Below are 23952 nucleotides of genomic sequence, written 5' to 3'. Positions count from 1 at the left end.
ATGTCATGCATAGATGTTCTTCAGCCTCCAGCTCATATGGGAATGCTTTTCTACTACCGGGCCAATGGTGAAAACCTTGTAGAAGATACTTTCCAAAGGCTACGCCTTTTGGAGGAGTCGCTTTTGGAAACCCTAGCGGTCTTCTACCCGCTAGCTGGTCGGTATGTCGAAGAAGGGCACTTTATTGACTGTAACGACCAAGGAGTAGAATTTGTGCACACCAAAGTGTATGGCCAGCTTGATCAGCTCCTCCAGGGAGACTGGAGGAGCTGCGACATGGACCTGCATGGCCGTTTGTCTGAGTTCCCACTGGGACTAGCCGGCAATTCCCTAGTCCTGATTCAAGCGAACGTGCTCGAGTGTGGGGGACTCGTGATCAGCCTGCACTTAACACACAAGTTAGGCGACGCATGCACCATGACAACACTTATGAACTCATGGGCTACCGCACGCACAAGAGGAATCCATGAATTAGCCTCGCCACATTTCGAGCTGTCCTCTCTATTCCCAGTGATGGGGCCGGTGCAAACTCAATGGCTTCCAAGCCCTGGTGGAGTGAAATTCACGCTGAATCGGTTCATATTCAGCGGTGCAGCCCTTTCAGGACTAAAACTAGCTGTGGCTAAACATGCGTGCATCGCGAGGGTGGAGGTCGTGTGTGCACTTATATGTAAGGCGTTTTTAACCATGGATTGAGCGAAACACGACCGCCTAAGGCCCTTTGTGGTCAGCCAGTCAATGAACTTGCGCAGGGTGCCTTCGGTAACTTCTATACCATGATCGTTGCTCGACACTCGATGGATCAGAACAACCTGAGTTTCAAAGCTTTTGTGGAGGTGATCCATGAAATGTTTTCAAGTGCCAAGACAAGGTTTGGGGCGATAGCCGATAGGGAGTTTGTGCATGGATATGGTAAAGGATTCTGCAGCAAGACAAGCCCAGGGAAGGGTTCGCAGTGATGAAGAGAATATGGTGGTCTGTTCAAGTTGGTGCGGTTTCCCTTTGTATGACGTCGATTTTGGGTGGGGGAAGCCGGCATTCGTGAGCAACACCTGCATTCCTTTTCGTTCAATCCTTCTCATTGATAGTAAATCTGAGGGTGCAATCGATGCATGGATCAGTCTAAGTCAAGAGGACAAGGTTCTTCTTGAGCAAGACCCTGACATTGTTGCTTTCACTTCCTGAAAAATCTATGGGGCGCAGCGGTTGTGTGCACTACTTAGATCTGGGAGTTGTTATTGCCTGCACCAGCGTCAGGCACCAATAAAGGTGGACGGTCCCCACCAAGCTATAGGAATCTCGCTTACTTAGATGCAACGAGCATTTGGGTAATAAGGACCTGCATTTCCTCGATGGGTATTTAATGGCTCCGTATTGAAATAAGGGAATAATCACTTAGTAGGGTTGGTATAATTTGGACAAGATAAATTCAGCGAAGTCCCCCAATAAATCCTCTATGGGATATTAGTACCGGAAATGAATAATTACTAAGATTTCGTTGATTTCATAAAAATGTGACAATTCTGATTAATATTTTTCAGTATATGGCCAAAATCTAAAAATGAAAAAGAAAATATTTTTCATTGTCTGGAAAGAAAAATGACTGAAAGAATTATCCTCGAATCAAATTTTTTTTTTTTTTTTTTTTTGGCCAGAAATGCTAATACTCAATGAAAATTTCTAAACCCAATCAATCTCACGGTTCAAGAAAGAATAAGATAAAGAAGAAATAGAAGCCCCATAGTGGACTTTATCAAACAGGTCACGCGCAAAGTATATCCTCCACCACCCTCTCGCCGACCAAATCACATATATGAATGTGGAGTGGACAGCTCTTATGAGATTCAAGGATTTTTGTTGTAAGCTTGAGTCTCTAAAGCGCTCAAGGACAATTAGGCACACGCATGGCTTATTAGCGTAAACTTGCGTTGAATAGCAAGATTTGTGGGGATTAACGTAATTAGTAAGAACTCTAGCTTACAACAAAAATTCTTGGATCATGGAAAAGCTTCACCATTGATTCTGTAAGTTATATCTCATTTTTCTAAGTATGGTTCGAAGTCCAAAAGACAATAGATTCAATGCATCGCACTCTAATGTGAAACCAGCTTTCGTTCCTCCTTTGTTTTGATAAACCTTTTTGAAATATGTCGAAGATAATTGTAGAAATTATTTTAAATACCTTGATTCCTTTATTTTCACGGTCCCAGCTTGAGAAGTTCTTTTTGTTCACTTATTAATAAGTTCAGTTTACTACCTGGTAACAACAAGAAAAAATGTTTAGTTTGTGCACACGACCTTGTGCCAAACCAAATTTAAAACCTTTGGTTTTTTTATTTTTACCAGTTTTATTTATTTATTTTTGTCTCACGATCTTATCAAGAAAACCTATTCACTAATAAACCTTTGATTTTTGTGTTTTATCTGGTCAAAATGGCTGTTGTGATATTCAATTTGCTACCGTTTCTTTTTTCATTTTGCTAGCCGTCTTCACATTAATTCTCCTAGCTATTATGACATTTAATTTGCTAATTGTTTCTTATTTTATTTTGCTAGCCGTTTTCAACTTTTTTTCTCGTATAAATATTACCCGTTCTTCTTATATCTACGCATTAGAAATAAACGACAGCCTCTCTTATTTCATTCCTGCTATAACCGAATAGTTTAGTGCATACTCACCGGAAGTTCTATTGAATCTTGGAAGATAGTCGCAGCCCTCTGCATTCTCGGAAGAATGGTAACTATCCTTGAAAACAGTGCTTGTACACCTCAAACTTTCGTGATTTTTCCATCTACACGTGACGGTTCTTGGAATTTTCACAACAGATCTAAGTTAGGCCCACCTATGTTTTCATGAAGGCCACCCTAGATTTAGTTAATTATTTGCATCGTACACTCTATAAGGACAGGTATAAAGAATTGACTATCTATAGTTTCACGGAACGTTCTCTGAGTCCATGATTCAATTAAGTCTGGATCTGTATAGGTGACTCTAAATGAGAACAATTTGCACATAGTTGATAAAAGTTGAACCGATGACTGCAATTTCTGAACTGGAATTCCACGGACGTTCTGGCCAACTTGTGTTAAACCTTGAGGGCTGGCCCCATTAAATTTACGTCAGACCATTGGCTAATTGCATTTAAATCAATCACTGCCATTGATAGAAAAATTAACTTTTCGACTTATCTAGTAGCTGCGTCGTCATTCTTTTCATAATCGGAGTCACAATTTTATTGGGGTCGTCATCACATGGTTCTGGCACTATCCCATCGGTTTCTCATCATTAAAGTATTTTCATGCAAACGGACAGAAGATAGTCTCCGAGTCTGCTTGATTGCTAGTGTCTAATTATTGATTTACCGCAACTTGCATCCCGTCCTTGTAGGAAAATGGAACTTCTCCGAATCAAAATACATCAACATGGCCTATAATCACATAAATAGTTTCGATAATCTGATAGAGAATGAAGAAAGATTAAGATTATTGGTGATAGAAATTTAATTTGCCGGGCTTCAATTAAGGTCTCTTGTACAAGAAAATCTATGCCAAATCTAGCGATGGGCTTTTTTTAATGACAGCCTTTTACTACCTTTAATAGATTAGATCATTATCTAACGAGCATCTATATGACCAATCTTCACCGACCAGGTTTGAGTGCAACAAAAAAGGTAATCCCAATTTGTTGGGGAATACTGGAGCGATCGGAAGAGAATCGAGTATGAAGGTCGAAGTGCAAATCAAGAAACTGATCAAGCCATCCGCCCCGACGCCGAACCACCGTCGAAAGCTAAACATTTCATGCATAGATGAGCTTCAGCATCCAGGCTATGCCGGTTTCCTATTCTATTACCGGGTCGATGGAGAAAACCATGAAGATGATATTCTCCAGAGGCTTCGCCGTTTGGAGGAGTCGCTTTCAGAAACCCTAGTGAGCTTCTACCCTCTAGCCGGTCGGTACGTCGAGGAAGGGCTCTTTATCGACTGTAACGACCAAGGAGTAGAATTTGTGCATACGAGAGTGAATGGCCAGCTCGATCATCTCCTCCGGGGAGACTTCGACACGGACCTGCTCGGCTGTTTGTCCGAGTTCCCGGTGGGACTAGCTGGCAATCCCCTAGTCGTAGTTCAAGTGAACGTATTCGAGTGTGGGGGACTCGTGATCAGCCTGCGCTCTTGTCACAAGTTAGGCGACATGTCCGCTATGGCGACATTCATGAATTCATGGGCCACCGTGTGCCGGAGTCGAACCAACGAGTTAGCCTCGCCATATTTCGGGCTGTCCTCTCTATTCCCAGGGAAGGGGTCGGAAGCCACACGTTGGCTTCCACTCCGTGGTGGAGTAAAATTTATGATGAATCGGTTCGTATTCAGCGGCGCGGCCCTATCAAGACTAAAATCAGCTGCGGCTAAACAGGTGCGGATATCGAGAGTGGAGGTCGTGTGCGCACTCGTATGTAAGGTGTTTGTAACCATGGATCGAGCGAAACACGGCCGCCTAAGGCCCCTTTGTGGTTTGCCAGTCGATGAACCTGCGTGGGAAAGTCAATCTCCCGATACCAACCGATGCGTTCGGTAACTTCTACACCATGGTCGTTGCCCGACACATGATGGATCCGGACAACCTGAACCTCGAGGCATTTGCGAGGGCGATCCACGGTACATTGGCGACCGCCAAGGCGAGGTATGCGGCGGTAGCGGATGGAGAGTCGTGCGTGGACATGGTGAGGGATTCCACAAGAGAATCCAAGGAATGGGCCCAAAATGATGGAGAGAACGTGGTGGCCTTCTCAAGCTGGTGCGGATTCCCATTCTATGACATCGACTTTGGGTGGGGGAAGCCGGACTTGGTGAGCAACACCTGCATTCCTGTCCGCATGGTTTTTCTGATCGATAGCAAATCCGAGGGTGGAATCGATGCGTGGATCAATCTAAGCCAAGAGGAGAAGGTTCTTTTCGAGCAAGACCCTGACATTGTGACTTTCACTTCCTGATTGATAAAGGTGGGCAAGCCAGCCCCACCAAGCTCCCCACCAAGCTACATGCTTCTTGTGTATTTAGATGCAAGCATTGGGTGTGTAACGAGAAATTACATTTGCTAGACAGGCAGTGGCCATACTTAAAAATTAAAAAAAATTAAAAAAAAATTAAAAATTGCAAAAATTGCAAAAATTTTAAAATTTTAATTTTTTTTTTTAATGAAAATTACATTTGCTAGACAGGTAGTGACGTAAAAATTTTCTCTATCTCTGTCCCAAGCGGCCAAACCTCCCTCGACCGCAGAGCAACCGGAGCCACCTCGTCCTTCGCTGCTACTGCCCCTGCAAAAGCAAATCTGCTGCGTTCTAGGCTGGCGCTGCCACCATGTCGTCAATGCCGTCGTCATTATGTCGGATCTTGAGGCCATCCTCTGTTTCTCTCACATCACCGGGACTTAGTGAGACGCGACCTCACCTCAGCGACCAGTCCCAGGTGAAGACCAGCAGGGGTTGCCATCGCTGAGGCCGCCGACTAGCGGAGAAAGATTGAAAGAAAAGAAAAGAAAAGGAAATTCAAAATTTAAAATTGCAAAAATGGTTTATGTCATCGTTGGCCACACTTAGGATGGCCAATGTCGTGTTAGCAATTTTTAGCCAAAATTATAAATGTTTAGGACTGTATTTGTTATATTAAAAAGTTTATGATTGAATAGATATAAGTATAATAAACTTAATTTAGTGCTCTACTGCTGCAGTGACACCATAACCATTTCCTTTGCCATGATGGGGCCTGTTAAGCTTATTGAGCTTCCTCTTTTAGGGCTTGTAAAGGAATGGGCCTTCCCGCGCTTGATATGAGGAATAATATTATATGATCACCACAAAAAAATGGTAAAAAGATCAAGAGAATTATCCAAAAAAATTCTAAACATATTACTCATTCCTAAATTTCTCAATTTGATCAATATAATCTTAAACATTTTGACAATTTCTGAATGTAACCCATCTAACCAAATTCAAGTAAAAAATTGCTAAGGTAACGATTTAATCAGCATTGATTGTCACATATGGTACGGCCAACAATTGATGTTGACAATCATAGATGAAATGATATATCATTTTGCTATTCTTTTCAAAAATTTCTGAAGGTGTTTTCCCTTTGCTTTCTTTCGTTTCTTTTCTCTCTCTTTTTTTTTTTCCCTATTCTACTGCTCATCTTCTTCTCTTTGTCGATCGCCAAGGCTTCCATTATGGCCAGCTGTTGACACCTAATTTAAATTCAATTTTTAGAAAATAAAAGATTAGAGGGAAATTTTGAAAAGAAATTTTGAATTCAAAATAATTCAACAGCCGGATTTTGGAGCCATTTCTTTGTTGGAGAAGTTGAGCGAAAATCTCCACCGGCGAGAGGTTGAGCAAAAATCTCCACCGGCGAAACAAACTCAATTTTCGCTTTATAAATAGAGGTTCTTCTTCACCTTTCGGGAGGGCTTCTCTTCATTGTTCGTCAAAAAAAAAATAGCAAAGAGAAAAAGAAGAAGTCGACGTGAACAGGGAAAAGAGAGGAAAGAAGAGTGGAAGAAAGAGAGAAAGGGGCTCGGTTCTCGAAGGAAAAAAGGAAAAAGTCAGCGGAAGCTTTTTGCTTCTGCAGAAAGAGACAGGGACAGGTGAGAGCAGAGAGAAGTGATGTGAGGGAGAGAAAAACAAAAATAAAGAAAAAGTTGTGCACTGTTCATCTTCCTCGTGAATTCCTCCTCTGCGAAGCCCCACGCCGCTGTTGCTTCCACGACCGCGACCACCGCCGTCCGCGAAGCCCCACGCCGCTGCCGCTCCGGTGCCCCACATCGCCGCCGGTCCGAGATCTCCACCAGCATGCCTTGCGCCAGTCACCGCCACCCGTGAAGCTTCCGGTACTGCTCGCTCTGCTGCGCCTTCCACGCCGACGCCCCCTGCAACTCGCCGATCCGCTGCCAGAGCTGCAGCCCGACAGGAGACGCCGCTCCTGATCTGTTCCTCAGCATCTCGTTGCTGGACGACGTGTTTCACCGGAGCCCCGGACCCTCGAGCCTTTCGCCAGCCGCCTCCGTTCGACATCCGTTGCAGTCCCACCAGACACCGCGTCTCCTCCTCGCCTGCATCCCGCGAGTCTTCGATCCCATTTTCCGCCAGCCGCCGATCTCCTCGCCGGCGCACCAGCAACTAGGCACCGCCCCGTGCCACCTCTACCGCGCCTGCATCAGTGTCCTCAGCCGAACCAGAGTTTCCTCGCCGTGCTCACTGCTGCCGAAGTCCCCCGCAACCAACGAACGCACCGCACGACCTACTGCTGTCCTTGCTGCGCCTTGCTGCGCAATCACCATCTGCTGCCTTCTCTGTTTTGCTGCAGGTGTGGTTACTGCTGGACTTCGCCGGACCTCCGACGACCATCCCTGTTCCGAACGGCGACCCATCACCGAACCACCAGCTGCTCCTCGCCATTCCTCAGGTCAACCGTGAGTTAGACTAGGTGAGTTTTTATATTTGATTTCATGTTTTGTTTTTATTCTAACTTGATTTATTTTTATCATTAGGAAATTTGTCATATTAAGTTATGATAATAAAAAATATTGACCAGCGAGGCGTCGGGTTAGATTTTCAATTATTTCGACTTTTTATGGCAAAATTCATGAATTACTTTATCATTGATTCATATTAAAATAATATGCCATTGATTTACATTGATAGATTTTTATTTTTGGCGTGTTATTATTATTTGCTCATCACATATCATGCATCACATTAGGTATTTAGGTCTATACACATTTCACATTTAAAGCAATGCATTTTATTTTTTTTAGATTCATATAAGATTAGGTTAATTTTTATTTAATAAAACAAAAAGATGAACCAAAAAATGTTATGCGTGCCATATGAGTTATAGTTTTTTTAATAAAAAGAAAATGCTAAAAGATGATCATCGCACCATTAAGTTGCTTTCTTTTTAATAAAAAGCATTATGTCATTAAAAAAATTAAAAAAGATCATTTCATTGGTTAGTTAATAGGTTAATTCATTATTAATCTCATATCATCATTATTTAGCATAGGTTGCATATATGCATTAAAAATGAATCATCATTAAAATAAAATCATAAAAAAAAGCATGCATATAGAAATACCATGTCATTCATCCCATATCATTAGCACATGCATATTTAGGATTATATAAATTAGATTGCATACATATAGTAATAAGTTTAAGTCATACCATATGAATTGCATCTCACATATCATTAAAGTAAAATCCATGCATATCAAATTTAGATTAAGATTGCATATAATTAACATTTAAAAAAGAAAAAAAGAAAAATTAGGTGTCATGTCATTTAGAAAATCATGTTTAGGGCATGCATTTTTATTAACATTTTTTTATTGAATGTTATTTTATTGATTGTGCACCCGCATGATCACCATTTGCATGTTAGTAGTTTAGGTTTAAATTAATCAACATTGCCTGCTAAATATTTTTGAAATTAAAATAAAAGGTACCGAAAGGGCGTTAGACTAATCTAGCGTAATCATGTCCCGGACTTATTGAATCTACTAGTTCGCAAAAAATGAAGTATTCTCCCATACTTTATTTAGGTTTCTAATCAACCCTAATTGATTAGTGGCGGCTCCAAATTGAATAGAATTGCATGTTTAAATATATTAATTTCAAGTCGCGATTGGTAGGACCTGGGAGGGTCCGCGCCAAGTCTTCAGACTTAGTAATCCATTAACCTAAACTTCTAGGATTGGCCCTGAAAATTTAGGTCGCGACACCAGCGAAAGTCATTGGTCATAGGTAAGGTTGACACTTAGATTTTGGTAAGGGCCATGATGTTCTCACCTGATCTCGGTCCTTGTTGGCCAAAGACGAGATGACGACCCTCCCCTCAACTAGGTGAGGACTTGTCTTAGCCTATTGGGAGTGTGGAGTAAAAATTCGATACCTTAACCTGGGGAGATCATCAAGAGAAAGCCCAAATCCGAGTTTGTCAAGATATCTAGTTGGATTCACATTTACTCAAAATCTTAAATTAAATGAGTTATGGGCCAACTATAATGTTTTAATTGCTCAACACTACACTAATTCTTCGATGTGTGACCAACACAGTTTTCGAGTGGTGGGCTTTGTAATGTAGCAATGTAGGTCCCACAGACTTCATGGTTTTGGAGAAAATGACTAGGGATAAAGTTGAGCATCGATAGAGATTCAAGTTGAAATATCTTGACGCAAAATGATACTTGATTGAGGTGGAGTAAACTTAACACCGAGCTCATATGTCAGAGCAAAATTATTGAAATGCACGTGTGAATTATGTTAGAAAAATAGCACATCTGAAAATTGATGTGATGTGGAGCAGTTAGCATATTCAAATTGACCCATAACTTATTGACTTAAACTTTTAAATGAATGTGGGTTCAATTGGATATAATGATGGGCTCAGACTTATGTTCCCGAAAGAATATTTTGGGTTTATGTTGAATGTTCCCAAAAAGCCTACTGTAAAGATCTCCGAATCACTAAAAAATGAAAACTGTCCCTAGCATTATTTTGATGCTTATCCCATCAAAAAGATCTCTGAATCACTAAAAGAAGAAATAATAAAAACTTGCCCTCAACTTTGTTATGATGCTTATGTAAGTCTTTTTAATGTGAAATATATTAATTGATATTATAATTTACCATTTTATAGGGTTGGTTTAAGGTGAGATAGAAGATTTTTTAATTAGTCTAATATGGAGCTAGCTAGTTTGGGACAAGTTAAGTCCAGCTCTAATGAAAGGGCATGGTTGAAAACTCTATAAATAGTGATCAAGCCTCTCTTCTAACCCTAACACGCACAATTATCCTCACATAGAAGTGTTTACTTAGCATGAAAGGGTGAGGGGGCCGTCTCAATGAGCCAGTAATATAAAAGGTAATAAAGGTGAAGGATTTGCGTTTGGATTATCAATTTTTCGCATCAAGAATGATAGATTCCAAAATAGGTGTGTTAATCTTTCTACGCAATTATATGTGTTCTTGTTCTAGCTATGGAGGTCGTGGGTTTGTGTTTTTGCGTCTAATATCTTATGCATCGAAAGATGTCTACACAACCTATCATAAGGATTAATGAGAATACATTTCCTTCACTTTATATGTAGACTTGTTTACATATGACCTATTTGGGAGAGCATGGCTACACTATCAGTTGTGTTGTAGATCCAATGACTTATACAAACATTGTTTCTTGTCCTCAATCAAATTTGTGGTTGGATGCAATGAAAGATGTGATGTAATCTATGAAATATAATGGTGTTTTGGAGCTTATTGAAGTACCGGAAGATTACGGACTCATAGGTTGCAAATGGATTTATAAAATTAAAAGGGATTCTAAAGGAAAATTTGAGAAATTTAAAGCTAGACTAGTGGCCAAGGGCTTCACTCAAACAGAAGGAATAGACTATGAAGTAACATTTTCTCCAATCTCTTCTAAAGATTCACTTAGAGTGATCATAGCATTAGTAGCTCATTTTGGCATGGAGTTACATCAGATGGACGTTAAAACTGTTTTTTTAAATGGAGGCCTTGATGAGGAAGTCTATATAGTGCAACTTGAAGGTTTTGTAGCAGATGATTTAGGTAACTTTGTATGCAAATTAAAGAAGGCTATTTATGATCTCAAACAAGCTTCTAGACAATGGTATTTGAAGTTTCACAATGTCATCACTTCTTTTGGTTTTGTTGAAAACAAAGTAGATCAATGCATATACTACAAGGTTAGTGAGAGGAAATTTATTTTTTTCATACTTTATGTAGACGACATTCTGCTTAAAAGTAGTGATATTGGATTAATACACGAGACAAAACAAATGTTGTCGAAGAATTTTGACATGAAATACCTAGGTGAGGCATCCTTCGTTATTGGCATTAAGATCCATAGGGATTGTTCTCGCCGTATGTTAGATTTATCTCAAAGGGCATATGTTGATCATATTTTGAAAAGATTCAACATGTAGCATTGCAAGCCATGAACTGTTCCTATCGTTAAAGGTGACAAGTTGAGTCTCTCACAATGTCCTCAATTAGATTTTGAGAAAGACCAAATGAAGGATATACCTTATGCTAATGCACTTGGAAGTATCATGCATGCTCAAGTTTGCACCAAACTAGATATCGCCTTTGTAATAGGACTTTTAGGGAGATGTTAGTCGAATCTAGGACATGATTATTGGGTTGTTGCCAAAAAGGTTTTAAGATACTTAAAAGGAACAAGACATCATATGCTGATTTACAGATATCTCCCTGATTTGCAGCTGTTAGCATATTCAGATGCAGACTTTGCTAGCTATGAGGATGATAGAAAATTGACAATATGATATATCTTTATGTAAGCAGGAGGTGCAGTATCATGGAAAATGAGAAATAGAAATATATATCATCCTCTACCATTCAAGCAGAGTTTATAGCATACTTTTCTGCTACTACTCAAGCGATTTGGCTCAAGAATCTCATTAGGAAATAGACCGTATTTGATTTTGTGGATAGATTCATACAATTATATTATGATAATAACTTTGCTGTGTTATTTGTCAATAACAACAAAAGTTTCAAGGGATTAAGCATGTGGAGGTCAAGTTTTTAACCATAAAGGAAATGGTACAAAATTGTGACATTATGGTAGAGTATATTTCCACATATGATATGTTAACGAATCCACTAACGAAGAGCCTTCACCCTTGCGTATTTAAGCAACATGTCATGATCATGGACTTGGGAGAATCATTTAATACTATTTTTTAGTGGAAGCTATTTCAGATTTGCTCTAATAAAGTTTATGTCTATATTTTATTACATTTGGTAACATTTTGATATATTTAGATTTTTGTATAGATTGTTACTGAGTTATATATATTATCTAATGAAAATCTTAGGATATTATGTAAACCTTGAATGAAGGCTAGGGATATCCAGTTATTAGCTTTGTACATATGTCTCAATTACATACGAAGAAAGATTAACTATAAAGATAAGACATATGTGAGTTCATTAGAACCATAAATATATTCTTTAGTGGCACGTTCGATTTTTTGTGACACTTAAGAAAGAGAATAATGACTGACAAAAGGGATAACACATAAGGTATTACTCTTTATGAGGTGTTATCAATTTGCCACACAATCATATTGAATCTATATCAGTTAAATTAAGAGCACTCATGACCATGGAATGCTCTGATATGTACATGCAGTTACCATCATGATCTAGTGTTTGAGACTTTATGGGATCGAATTGACTATTGAGAATTATCTCTAGATCAACATAAATGTGTGCACATACAATACAGTCTCAATTAATATAGCCAAAGTAGGAGAATGTAAGAGTTTTCCTGATGTGTGTTATATTAATTGAGATTGTAATTTACTATTTTTATAGAATTGTTCTAATTAGGTAAGATATAAAGTTGCTTGATAGTCAAATATGAGCTTAGTTTGTGTGAGCCGAGTTGGGTCCAGCCTGTGATGAGAGGACCCATCCAAAACTCTATAAATAGGCTAAGGTTCCTCCTCTAGCCCTCACTTTTTGTCGTTCAAAACGCATACACCTACTATCTCACATAAGGATCATCCATGAGAGGCGGCCTCATCCCTGTTTTACCCTCTAGCTGGTCAGTACATTGAAGACATGCTCTTCATCGACTGCAACAACCAAGGGGTAGAATTTATACAAGCCAAAGTGGATGGCACTCTAGATCAGCTCCTCTAGGGAAATTTTGACCGTGACCTTCTCAACCGCTTGTCAAAATTCCCGTTGCAAGCAGCAAACAATCCACTAGTTGTATTTCAAGCGAACAGCTTCAATTGTAGCGAATTAGCAATCAGCCTGAGCTTTTCTCAAAAGATAGGTGACATGTGCACCATGGCTACATTCATGAAACTCGTGGGCCCTGCGTGCGGAGCGAGATCACGAAGTAGCCTGTCGAATTTCGAGCTGCCGTCTCTATTCCAGGTGGAAGAACTTGCATTCATACAATGGCTTGCACTCCCCTTCAAGAAAGACTTGGCACTAACTAGACTTAGATTCAGCGGCCTAGCCTTGTCGAGACTGAAAGCTGCTTCTAATGCTTCCAACTAATCGGATTCAACAGCTAACAACAATCAAAGGTCACAGATGGAAATTGTGTCCGCGTTGATATGTAAGGCTCTTATCAGTGTTGATTGTGCAACAAAAGGCATTTAAGTATTCATTTCTTATCATATTGTGGCACTTAAATATGCCTTTCAGAAATTTTAACATTTATGTGTCCACCCGTGTCAAGTTTTGGTATTGGGAGTGTCCACGCCTCAAATATTTATTTTTGGCAAATCCGACTGAGTTCTATGTCTTAAATTTTTAATTTAAAAAGGTTGGCCACAATGAAAATAAGGAAAAAGAAAAGAAAGAAAATAATCACAATTTAGATACTTACATATGAGATGATTTATTTGTTCCAATTTAGTGTCATAAATTAACTTGATTACTTGCTTTATCATCAATCTTCTGATTGAATTTTAATCTTACATTATGAGAAATTGTAAAATAAACATAATCAAAAGTTATATTTGATTTTTGGTCTGTGTAAAATTAGTTTATTGTGATTTTATAACTGATGGCCACAAAAAAGAACTATAAAAATTTCTTAGCTATTTTCCTTTACTTCAAAATTCTGAGGCGATCTTAAAAATTACTCTAATAAATTATAAATCTCATTATATAAGTTAATGGACTCCATAACACATGTAAAGTGAAATGCGTATTTGACGTGTTCTAATATCACAATCTCTTTCATGTATTACCGGTATCTATAATTGAACAATTTCTCTCAACATCTGCAATAACAAAAATTTCATCAACAAACAATTGTCAGACAAATTCCTTCATTTGAAAAATATTTAAAAAGATTAATTTTATCATCTTTATTTCAAGATGTAATAAATATGCTACAACTAAAATTCTACGCTAGATACCTCTCATTTCTTTTGAGAAAATTAATAGAGATTGGGACTTTTCTTTTCTAAAAAGAAAGATAATTTCAATTTAATGTGTAAATAAAAGAACTTTTATTGTTGTGTATGTAAATACACACAAAAAAGAAGACGTGAAAGTCCACAATCTACTATCTTTGCAGAGCATAATTAGTTTTTGTTTTCGGTGAAATGCCGGTAGTCCTTTCCATCTAAAGTGAAATATGCGGTTGCCCTTGCAACATTGCTAGATTTCTATCCTAGAAACCTATTGTTTTCTTTTAAGAAAATTAAGAGATTGATTTTACTTTTTTTTTTTTTAGAAAGAAAGATTAATTTAAATTTAATGTAAATAAAAAAAAAACTTTTGTTGTTGTGTATGTGAATACACACAAAAAAGATGTGAAAGTCCACAATCTACTATCTTTCCAGAGCATAATTAGTTTATGCTTTCGGTGAAATGCCGGTTGTCCTTTCCATCTAAACTGAAATGTGCGGTTGCCCTTGCACCATTACTAGACTAAAATAACTGTGCAGTTTTACTACCAGTGTCCTTACTCAAATAAATAATCATCAATGTCTATTCGCCATGGAAGTTTCTTGGTCAATGTTGATATAGATCAAAACTCATTGGTTCATTATTGAGTTTTGTGCTTAATATCATGAAAAATCCAATGTCTGAGCCCCTTAGAGCAAGGACTATGTGCCACGTCATTTGGATATGCACAAATAATGTTTCTTATATATCTAATTCTTCGAAAGGAGAGGTTATTTAAATCTACCTTTATGGCATACCCTGGGCGGCTATAAAGGCTATTTGCCTTTGTTCCTCTAGCCCATGAGTTAAGTCTTGCTCCTCGTTAAGCTTCATGCTCACTATTATCTGAAAAAATAATTGGTATAGAATAGAGTACGTGAGAAATATTCATATTATGAGCTTAAGTTATAGTAATTCTTTTAAATTATTATATTGTCTATTCTTTGATAAGGGTTGTTGTTGATCGATCTATATATTGTTAAGTAGATAAAAATAGTCTCATATTGGCGATATAGTGTAAATAAAACAATTAATATATTACAATTGAGCCATAACATGTTGTCTTAAACTTTTGAATGAAGATATGTACAATTGAATATGTTAATCAGCTTAATCTTAGGCTCTCTCTTGGAGATCTTCTCAAGTGAAGTTATCATGTTTCTAGTGTTGACAAAACAAGTGGTGTCACGGCAATTGGTTGATCAGTGGCCCATTTTCAAAATGTATCAGTGTATGATGAATATCTCAAAGAAAATAAATCTTGAATGTAACTCAAGCCTATGAGCCCATCCAAACTTGCAAAAAAAATTTCCAACCCATGAAATATCAGTTTGTTTGCTTAGATCACAGTTGAAATAATATAATCCAGCTATTTTAAGTGTTATTATCCAAGATAAAAGTAATGTTCCACGGGAGTCACTTTGTTTCATAGCATGATGTTCAATTGTTAAATTACACTTTCCAAACATAATCAAAATACAAGCAGTGTCTTTTAGATGTTGACATTTAAATTTTACCTCCCGTGTATAATGCATTAGAGAAATAGGGATTGATCCCAACCCGTAAATATATGTATATATATCATTTACACCATCATATCTACATTGCCGCTTTTTTCTAGGATACATTCCTTGCATTTTTGGACTAACCAATGTTACAGGACCAGAGGTGAAGTTGAAAGTAGCCCGAAGAGAAATTCGTGATCATGGCGGGGATATGAGCTTGAACTGACAATTCCAACATTCTTCGAACCTGAACTTTAAAGATAAGATCGGGATTTGAATTTCCTCTATTATTGGAGTTCAAATTTGGATCCGAAAGGTAGGGTGAGCCCAGAATACTATGGAAGCTCGAAACTAGCTTGATGAACTAAACAATATGCTTTTGAAGAATTTGGGAATCGCAGAATCTTGGATTGTAACTTGAATGATTCCAAGATTGTGAGAGATGGATAAGGTTTGGACATAAAAAATAAGCACCATTGCATGTCATCACGTGACAAGATCCCAGGCATCCATGAGCCTTGAAATTCATGGCCACATGTGCATTTCGCATGGCCAATGTTCAGATGCCTCACATGACTCGATCATGTGCCATTCGCACGGTTATTCTATTGCATCTCCATGAACTATCACACACCAAAATAAGCGCATAGCATAGGAGGTCATGTGCCATGCACATGATTTTCTCACGTGTAAGTCACATGGCCTTTTAATGGAAGATACCGCGAACTGTCGTATGCACAATCAAGTCCTAAGGTGGCTGGCCATATAGGGGGGTTTTCCCCTACTAATTACTATGCTACACATTGTTGACAAGATTCGATTGCTTAGTTGTCCATTAATCTAACGGTGGCTTTCGCTACCTAACTCGCCCCATCTACACACGCCATTGGATCAAAGTGCGTCTTATATTCCTATTATGGTTGACCACTACATCTAATGCTCACCGTCCGTCCTATGTTCATTTCGATCTCGACCGTTGATTCATATTGTACACGTTAGCCTTCAATTTTCTGTCGCAACATCTCTAATTCTAATTTGAGCTGACCTTTAGAGCCTATAAATAGACCCATTCATCATCCGTTATGAGGACACACGCTCATTCAGAGCTCTCAAAGCAACTCTGAAATTTTCTATACCTCAGTGGTTACGATGCTAGGGGTCAACGCATTGTCTCGCCCAAACAGATCATTATTTCAGACCAAAAGAAAAGAAAAGAAAAGAAAAAAGAAAACAGATCATAATTTTTGTCGAGGAGATTATATTCGAAACAAGTTCTTCGAGTTGTGGCAAGTACCTGATTTTCCGCCCAATCAAGTGGCCATTTCCATAAAAATCTAGACAGGCAAATTTGCATGCTCATACTGGCTAACCATCATAATTTGGTATAGCAGTACAAACTTACGGTGTTTAATATTATGCAATTTTCACTTCCATTTATTATGCCAAGAAGATACATTTCAGAAAGGTTTCAGCTTACATCCATCAGTACTGTATGGTTCTTGCACCTTGCATCACACAACATTAAGCGTTTCATACTTTACCAAAAAGAAAAAACATCAAACGTTTCATAAGGTTGCTCTCGAAAGAGTCCAAACAGACTAGAAGCAATAGACAATCACACATTCATTTTTAACAGAATACAGCACAACAGTAGGCTGCACAAATCATATCTTTACCGGGTTCGGGCACAACCCTTTATGGAGTACTCTCCTCTGTTTAAATTCCATGTACTCCTTGGAATTCATCGAGATGTGTGTGGCCTGGTTGTGCTCGCCATCCACCAGCTGCTCTGCTGGCACAACGACAGTGTCGGGCGATGGTCCAGTAGAGAAAGGGATCGATATCCTTGAAGCCTTGTTGTTCACGACAGCTCGATGCAGAACGCTCTTGTATTTCCCATTGCTCATAATCTGGCATTGTTGAAAAGTGTCAACTTTTTAGCTGATTAATATCCTGTTAAAGAAACAAAGACGATAGAGTACGTTTCTGCAAATTTTTAAGACAACTGTATTTTCTACATTTCAATGTTATAACAGTTTTCCTTCTATAAATACCTGCACTGGATCTACATCTATAGTTCTATGTATAACAATTTACCTTCTACAAACCAAGGCACACAGTGCACACCAAGATTTGAAATTAATTGGACCTCTCTTGCAAGACAAATAAGGGAGATCAGAAAGATAAAACGTGGATTTCTGTATGCTTACCTCGAGCTGATCAGCGGTGTTAACCACAAAGGCATTCGGAATGGGATCAACTTTGACCCACTTCCCACCATGGTGCACTTGGAGGCCACCAGTATCATTCTGCATGAGGATGGTCAACAGGCCATAGTCCGAGTGCGAGGGTAGGCCCATAGCAAGTTCTGGCTGTGGGCACGGTGGATACAGATTCGCTGCTAATATCTGTAGGCTTGAATCCATGTTCATTGCCTCGTCGATATAGCCTGGTCCGAGTCCTAGGCTCTCCGATATACCCTTGAGCAATTCCCTGGCTAATTTCCGGAGCTCCCCAGTGTACTCTGCTAAAACTTCACTGCAACAAATATTGGTCTCATTTATCAGAGGAAATGCCGTGGTGGAGTTCTTTTCATCTTCAGGGATTTCACAGGTTTCTATCACTCTATCTTTTTCTTTTTTTCTTTTTGGTAAGAGTAAGTATAGTATAGACTTTGAATCACTCTTTATCTTTTATCTGGGGTATTACCAAATATTTTGCCCTATCAAATCAAATCCGCACTTTGCTTATTTTTCTAGGCATACAAAGTTGTTCTTGTCTGACATCAAGATGATCCAAAATAATGGTATCCTAACAAAAGAATCACGTACTTTCCATTGCTATATTTTAAGAGTGCCAGATTTCTAGGTAAATATAGATCTATTACTACAAGCAGTGTCTTTTAGATGTTTTAGATGTTGACAACTAAATTTTACGTCTCCTATATGTTGCATAAGAGAAATAGGGATCCCAACCCATAAAAAGAATATCATTTACATCATCATATTTATATTGCATCTTTTTTCTAGGATACTTTCCTTGGATTTTAGGACTAGCCCGTGTTACAGGACCATATGTGAAGTTGAAAGTAGCCCGGAGGGAAATTCGTGATCATGGAGGGTAGATGAGCTTGAACTAACAATTCCAACATTCTTGGAACCTGAACTTTAAAGATAAGATCGGGATCTGAATTTCCTATGTTATTGGAGTTCAAAATTGGATCCGAAAGGTAGGGTGAACCCAGAATTAAAATTTTAATAATATGGAAGTTCGAAACTAGCTCCATGAACTCAGCGATATGCTTTTTGAAGAATGTGGGAATAGTAAGGACTTGGATATTAACTTGAATAATTTCAAGATTGTGAGAGACTGATAAGGTCTCGACATAACAAATAAGTAGCACTGCATGTCACCACATGACAAGATCCCAAGCATCCACGAGCCTTGAAATTTATGGCCACATGTGCATCTCGCATGGTCAATAGTCACATGCCTCACACAAGACTCGATCATGTGCCAGTCACCTGCCAAGATAATGGGCCATCCGCACGACCATTCCATTGCATCTCCATGAACTATCATGCCCCAGAATAAGCGCATAGCATAGGGTTCATGGGCCGTGCACATGCTTTTCTCACATGCAAATCACATAGCCTCTCTATGGATGATACCGCGATCCGTCGCATGCTCAATCAAGTCCTTAGGTGGCCGGCAATATAGGGGGATTTTCCTCTACTATGCTTCGCATTGTTGATAAAATTTGATTGCTTGGTTGTCAATTAATCCAGCGGTTGCTTTCGGTTACCTTACTTTCTCCATCTACACACACCATTGGATCAAATTGAAATTTTATCTTCCTATTTTGATTAACCACCATATCTAATGTTCACCGTCCGTCTTATGTTCATTTTCATCTTGACCGTTGATTCATATTGTACACATCTCTTATCCTTCAAGAAACATATCGTTATTTTTGTTAGGGGGATTATATTCGAAACAAGTTCTTTGAGTTGCAGCGAGTATTCGATATTTTCTGCCCAATCAAGTGGCCATTTCCGTGAAAATCTAGACAGGCAAATTTGCATGCTCATGCTGACCAACCATCATAATTTGGTATAGCACTACAAACTTACGGTGTTTAATCAGACATTATGCAGTTCACACTTCCATTTATTATGCCAAGAAAATACATCCCAGGAAGGTTTAGCTTACATCCACAGTACTGTATGGTTCTTGCACAATGCATCACATAATATTAAACGTTCCATCAGGTTGCTCTCCAAAGAGTCCAAACAGACTAGAAGCAGTAGACAATCACATCCATTTTAACATAATACAGCACAACAATAGGCTGCACAAATCATATCTTTACCTGATTTGGGCACAACCCTTTATTGAGTACTCTGCTCTGTTTAAATTCCAGGTAGTCCTTGTAATTCATCGGGATGTATGTGGCTTGGTTGTGCTTGCCATCCACCAGCTGCTCCGCTGGCACAGCGACAGTGTTGGGCGATGGTCCAATAGAAAAAGGGATCGATATCCTTGTAGTCTTGTTGTTCAAGACAGCTCGATGCAGAACGCTCTTGTATTTCCCATTGCTCATAATCTTGCACAGTTGAAAAGTGTCAAGAACAAAAAAAATAGTATCTGCAATAAGCTTGATCTATTCGATGGGAGAAACAAGAGTAAATCACAGAGATTCATATAAACTCTTTTACTGATTAATATCTGGTTAAAGAAACAAAGACCATAGAGTACGTTTCAGCAACTTTTTAAGACACTTGTATTTTCTATAGTTCTATGTATAACAATTTTCCTTCTATAAATTCTACACTGTATCTGCATCTATTGTTCTATGTATAAAAATTTTCCTTCTTTAAACAAAGGACAGATAATTAATTGGACCTCTCTTGCAGGACAAATAAAACATGGATTTCTGTATGTTTACCTCGAGCTGATCAGCGGTGTTGACCACAAAGGCATTCGGAATGGGATCAACTTTGACCCACTTCCCGCCATGGTTCACTTGGAGGCCGCCAATGTCATTCTGCATAAGGATGGTCAACAGGCCATAGTCCGAGTGCGAGGGTAGGCCCATGGCAAGTTCCGGCTGTGGGCATGGCGGATACAGATTCGCTGCTAATATCTGTAGGCTTGAATCCATGTTCATTGCCTCGTCGATATAGCCTGGTCCGAGTCCTAGGCTCTCCGATATACCCTTGAGCAATTCCCTGGCTAATTTCCGGAGCTCCCCAGTGTACTCTGCTAAAACTTCACTGCAACAAATATTGCTCTCATTTATCAGAGGAAATGCCGTGGTGGAGTTCTTTTCATCTTTAGGGATTTCACAGGTTTCTATCACTCTTATCTTTTTTTTTGGTAAGAGTAAGTATAGTATAGACTTTGAATCACTCTTATCTTTTATCTGGGGTATTACCAATTATTTTGCCCTATCAAATTGAATCCGCACTTTGCTTATTTTTCTAGGCATACAAAGTTGTTCTTGTCTGACATCAAGATGATCCAAAATAATGGTATCCTAACAAAAGAATCACGTACTTTCCATTGCTATATTTCAAGACTGCCAGATTTCTAGGTAAATGTAGATCTATTACACAAAACTAACAAACCGGAACCAAAGATGCTGAAGAGCTTGCGCATTAGATGGATTGAGGTTGTTCAAGTTCAGATCCCACATGATTAATTGAGTGGTCAATTGCTTCCTGTAGATATGGCAAATCTGGTATCCAAATCACGTCGTGTCGTATATAGGTAACTTTGGAACTCAAATCTGCCAACCAAGTGGACAGTCTTATACATAGACAGAGATTGGAAATAGTCAAGTTGAAGATTCGGATTCTTGTGTTACCAAGAAGAATTTGTTCAAGTTCCCCGTCATGTTTTCTTTTTCTGATGTACCTGACAGTGTTACACTGTGCACTAAGATCTGGATAAATTAATAACTCTGAAGTACCAAGCCAAAGATTGATAACCCTGAACATTATTTTAGGACGACATGGTGAGAAGAGTACGTACTCTTCAATTTTTTGCTCCCTCGAGATTCTGTAATTTCATTCTATACTCGATTGACAAAAAAATGTCCACAAGGGAAAGGTTCAGTTGCTGCTTGGACTGTAGCATCAAAGCTACAGTAAGGAAATATAGTTGTCATTACCGCTATTTGTAACCTAATGATCACTCACCCACGAAAAGAAGAAAAGAACTAAATAGACAAATGATATCAAGAAAAATGAAATTTCAGTACGTATATGCAAACTGAGAACTTGCACTCAAAACCGACGTAGGGAGAGAGAATGGATACCTCAATCCTTCTGGCTTGGGAGGGCAGTGAAACTTTGGATGCACCATCATCTTCAGAAAATCTCTCCAGAGGAGCACTTTGTCGATCGAAGCTTTAAAGCTCGTCCCGTATATTATGGGATCCAACGTGCTTCCCCAGAAACTTATTCTTCTCCTCCTCTGTCAGATCGAAAAATCCCATCAGCGCGTCGACCGTCGCCTTCATTTGACTCTCAGGCACTCCGTGGTTGATCAGCTACTCACATATACAACCAAAGGCTCTTATCGATACTTAGCAAGCAACACACCGTCGAATCATGTATAGAGAGTTTATGTCATGCTGATGACGAAGAATGACTCCATACCAATCACGAAAAATAGATTTTTTTTTTTTTTTTTATCGGGAAAGCAGGATATCATTACTGGCTAAAAGTCTAAGCAAATACAGCATGTGCATCGGTAAAAAGTAAATCGAAAAGAGCATGGGGGTTATTGGCCTAGTTTCTAGGAAGAAAACCCATGAGAATAATTTCTCATTATTTCTCTTTAGCTCCGGCATGATGAAACCATCGGTTGAATCAGTCAAATCAATTTATCTCACAGACACCTGAAGTCTTAAAACTTGATACAGGTGGATATATAAGTACCAAAACTTCCAAAGTATATACATAAATGTCAAGATAGGAGAAGAAAGAAATACTTAAGTGCCAATAGCGAAAATTTCCGGCCAAACAGCTCATGTGATTTTTTCCGATGAGATTTTTAACTAATGTGGTAATTCTTTTTTTCAAAAAAAAATATCCACGTGACAACGATGTGGCTAGATAATCCAAAAATGATGTCGTTTTGTTACAATTTTGATTTTTAATATAAATATAAATATTAATTTAATTTAATTTTAAAAACTAAATTAAGTAAAAAAGAATCATATATAGGGCTATGGAGGCCCCCATTGCCGTTGCCCCACCATCACCAGAAGGGGTCGACGACGATGGGGTGAGGGTCGGCTAGGTCACGAGCCTTGGGCCACTGGCCAACAACCCTGGTTGATTGCTAGGCCTTCGGCCAGATCTAGGGCAAGGCCTTGCAGCCAAGGTCGCCACCTACGTTAGATGTCTGGTAAGTTTCGCCAGAGTTGGCATTTTAAGGTTCCGATTTTCAAATAAAGTTGCACTCAAGTGTACATTTTGAAAGTTTTAATACATATGTGTTCACCGTACCAAGTTTTGACACTCGAGGTGTGCTCCTTGTGTCTTTTAAGTATTAACAACGACTTTGACAAGCGAAAGCTGAGCGAAGATACCTATTTGTTTGTTTCACATGTTCGTGACAAGTTCTAAAAAAGGAAAAGTTCTATGAAGCAGATAATGAACTAGCTAGGAACATGTGTACCATGAAGACGCCCCAGTCTTGACAAGCCTTTGCAAGATCGGAGACGGCTTTAGACCGTTGATCGGATTACTCGAGGAGAGGAGAGAAGTCGATGACGGGGATGGAGTCATCATGGTCGGCATGAACGGCTTGATCACCGGAAGTGGGGTGGTGAAGGCGTAGTGGGAGGAATGGAAGTGAGGTTGGAAGATTCAGCTAGAGTCTTTGCACTGGTTATCTGAAGCCGAGGAGCACTAGCTTCTTGATGTAGTTGAGTGACTGGAGAGATGGTATCCATTTGAGGCGAAGCTGACTCTGTTTTGCCGCAATGACACTGTTGTGATCGAATGGTACGTATCATTAAGCACCGATTTCTCTTATATAAGAAAATGGATAGATAATCTTATCACCCAAATCACTTAATCAAATAGCCAACGGTTACACGTGACCACTTGATTAATCAACCGACCAACAAAATCCGCATTAGAATACCCGCTTCACAATTTAAATTTATTAGCCCACGATAAAATGATGCCAACCTAGAGAATTAAATATAATTAACGTGAAGCACATCGAATTGCGAGAGTACGATAGTGCCATTTTCATAAACAATGCGAAACTTGACATACGTATTATCTATAGTCTATAGTATTCTTTAAGGGAGAGATCTCTCTTTTGGTCACTAAATTACCTCAAAACCAAGTTGTGATAATAGCTGGAATTAACTTTAAATGAATCCATGGGTTATT

General features: G+C 38.9%; 2 protein-coding genes and 1 pseudogene across 2 annotated transcripts; 2 read left to right on the top strand and 1 right to left on the bottom strand.

The window, feature by feature from the left end:
- On the top strand, nt 1–959 carry LOC104455135 (acetyl-CoA-benzylalcohol acetyltransferase). Its single transcript, XM_010069977.2, has 2 exons — nt 1–651; nt 753–959. Exons 1-2 carry the CDS (start codon nt 1–3, stop codon nt 957–959), a joined length of 858 nt encoding a protein of 285 aa, XP_010068279.2.
- A 2762-nt stretch (nt 960–3721) lies between these two features.
- On the top strand, nt 3722–4994 carry LOC120291592 (acetyl-CoA-benzylalcohol acetyltransferase-like). The gene is made up of 2 exons (XM_039309241.1): nt 3722–4453; nt 4524–4994. The coding sequence occupies exons 1-2, from the start codon at nt 3722–3724 to the stop codon at nt 4992–4994; spliced, it is 1203 nt and encodes a 400-aa protein (XP_039165175.1).
- A 12024-nt stretch (nt 4995–17018) lies between these two features.
- LOC108960865 lies at nt 17019–23501 on the bottom strand (annotated as a pseudogene).
- Between the last annotated feature and the right edge of the window lie 451 nt (nt 23502–23952).

Source organism: Eucalyptus grandis, chromosome 3 (genome assembly GCF_016545825.1).
Source record: "Eucalyptus grandis isolate ANBG69807.140 chromosome 3, ASM1654582v1, whole genome shotgun sequence".
NCBI lineage: Eukaryota > Viridiplantae > Streptophyta > Magnoliopsida > Myrtales > Myrtaceae > Eucalyptus > Eucalyptus grandis.
This window is presented reverse-complemented; position numbering and strand designations above follow the sequence as displayed.

Excerpts from the sequence above, each read along its gene's own strand:
- LOC104455135 (XM_010069977.2), top strand. The coding sequence starts at position 1 with ATGTCATGCATAGATGTTCTTCAGCCTCCAGCTCATATGGGAATGCTT. Across the intron at positions 652-752 it reads CGTGCATCGCGAGGGTGGAG|GGTGCCTTCGGTAACTTCTA; the intron begins GTCGTGTGTGCA and ends GAACTTGCGCAG.
- LOC120291592 (XM_039309241.1), top strand. The coding sequence starts at position 3,722 with ATGAAGGTCGAAGTGCAAATCAAGAAACTGATCAAGCCATCCGCCCCG. Across the intron at positions 4,454-4,523 it reads TGGAGGTCGTGTGCGCACTC|TCGATGAACCTGCGTGGGAA; the intron begins GTATGTAAGGTG and ends GTGGTTTGCCAG.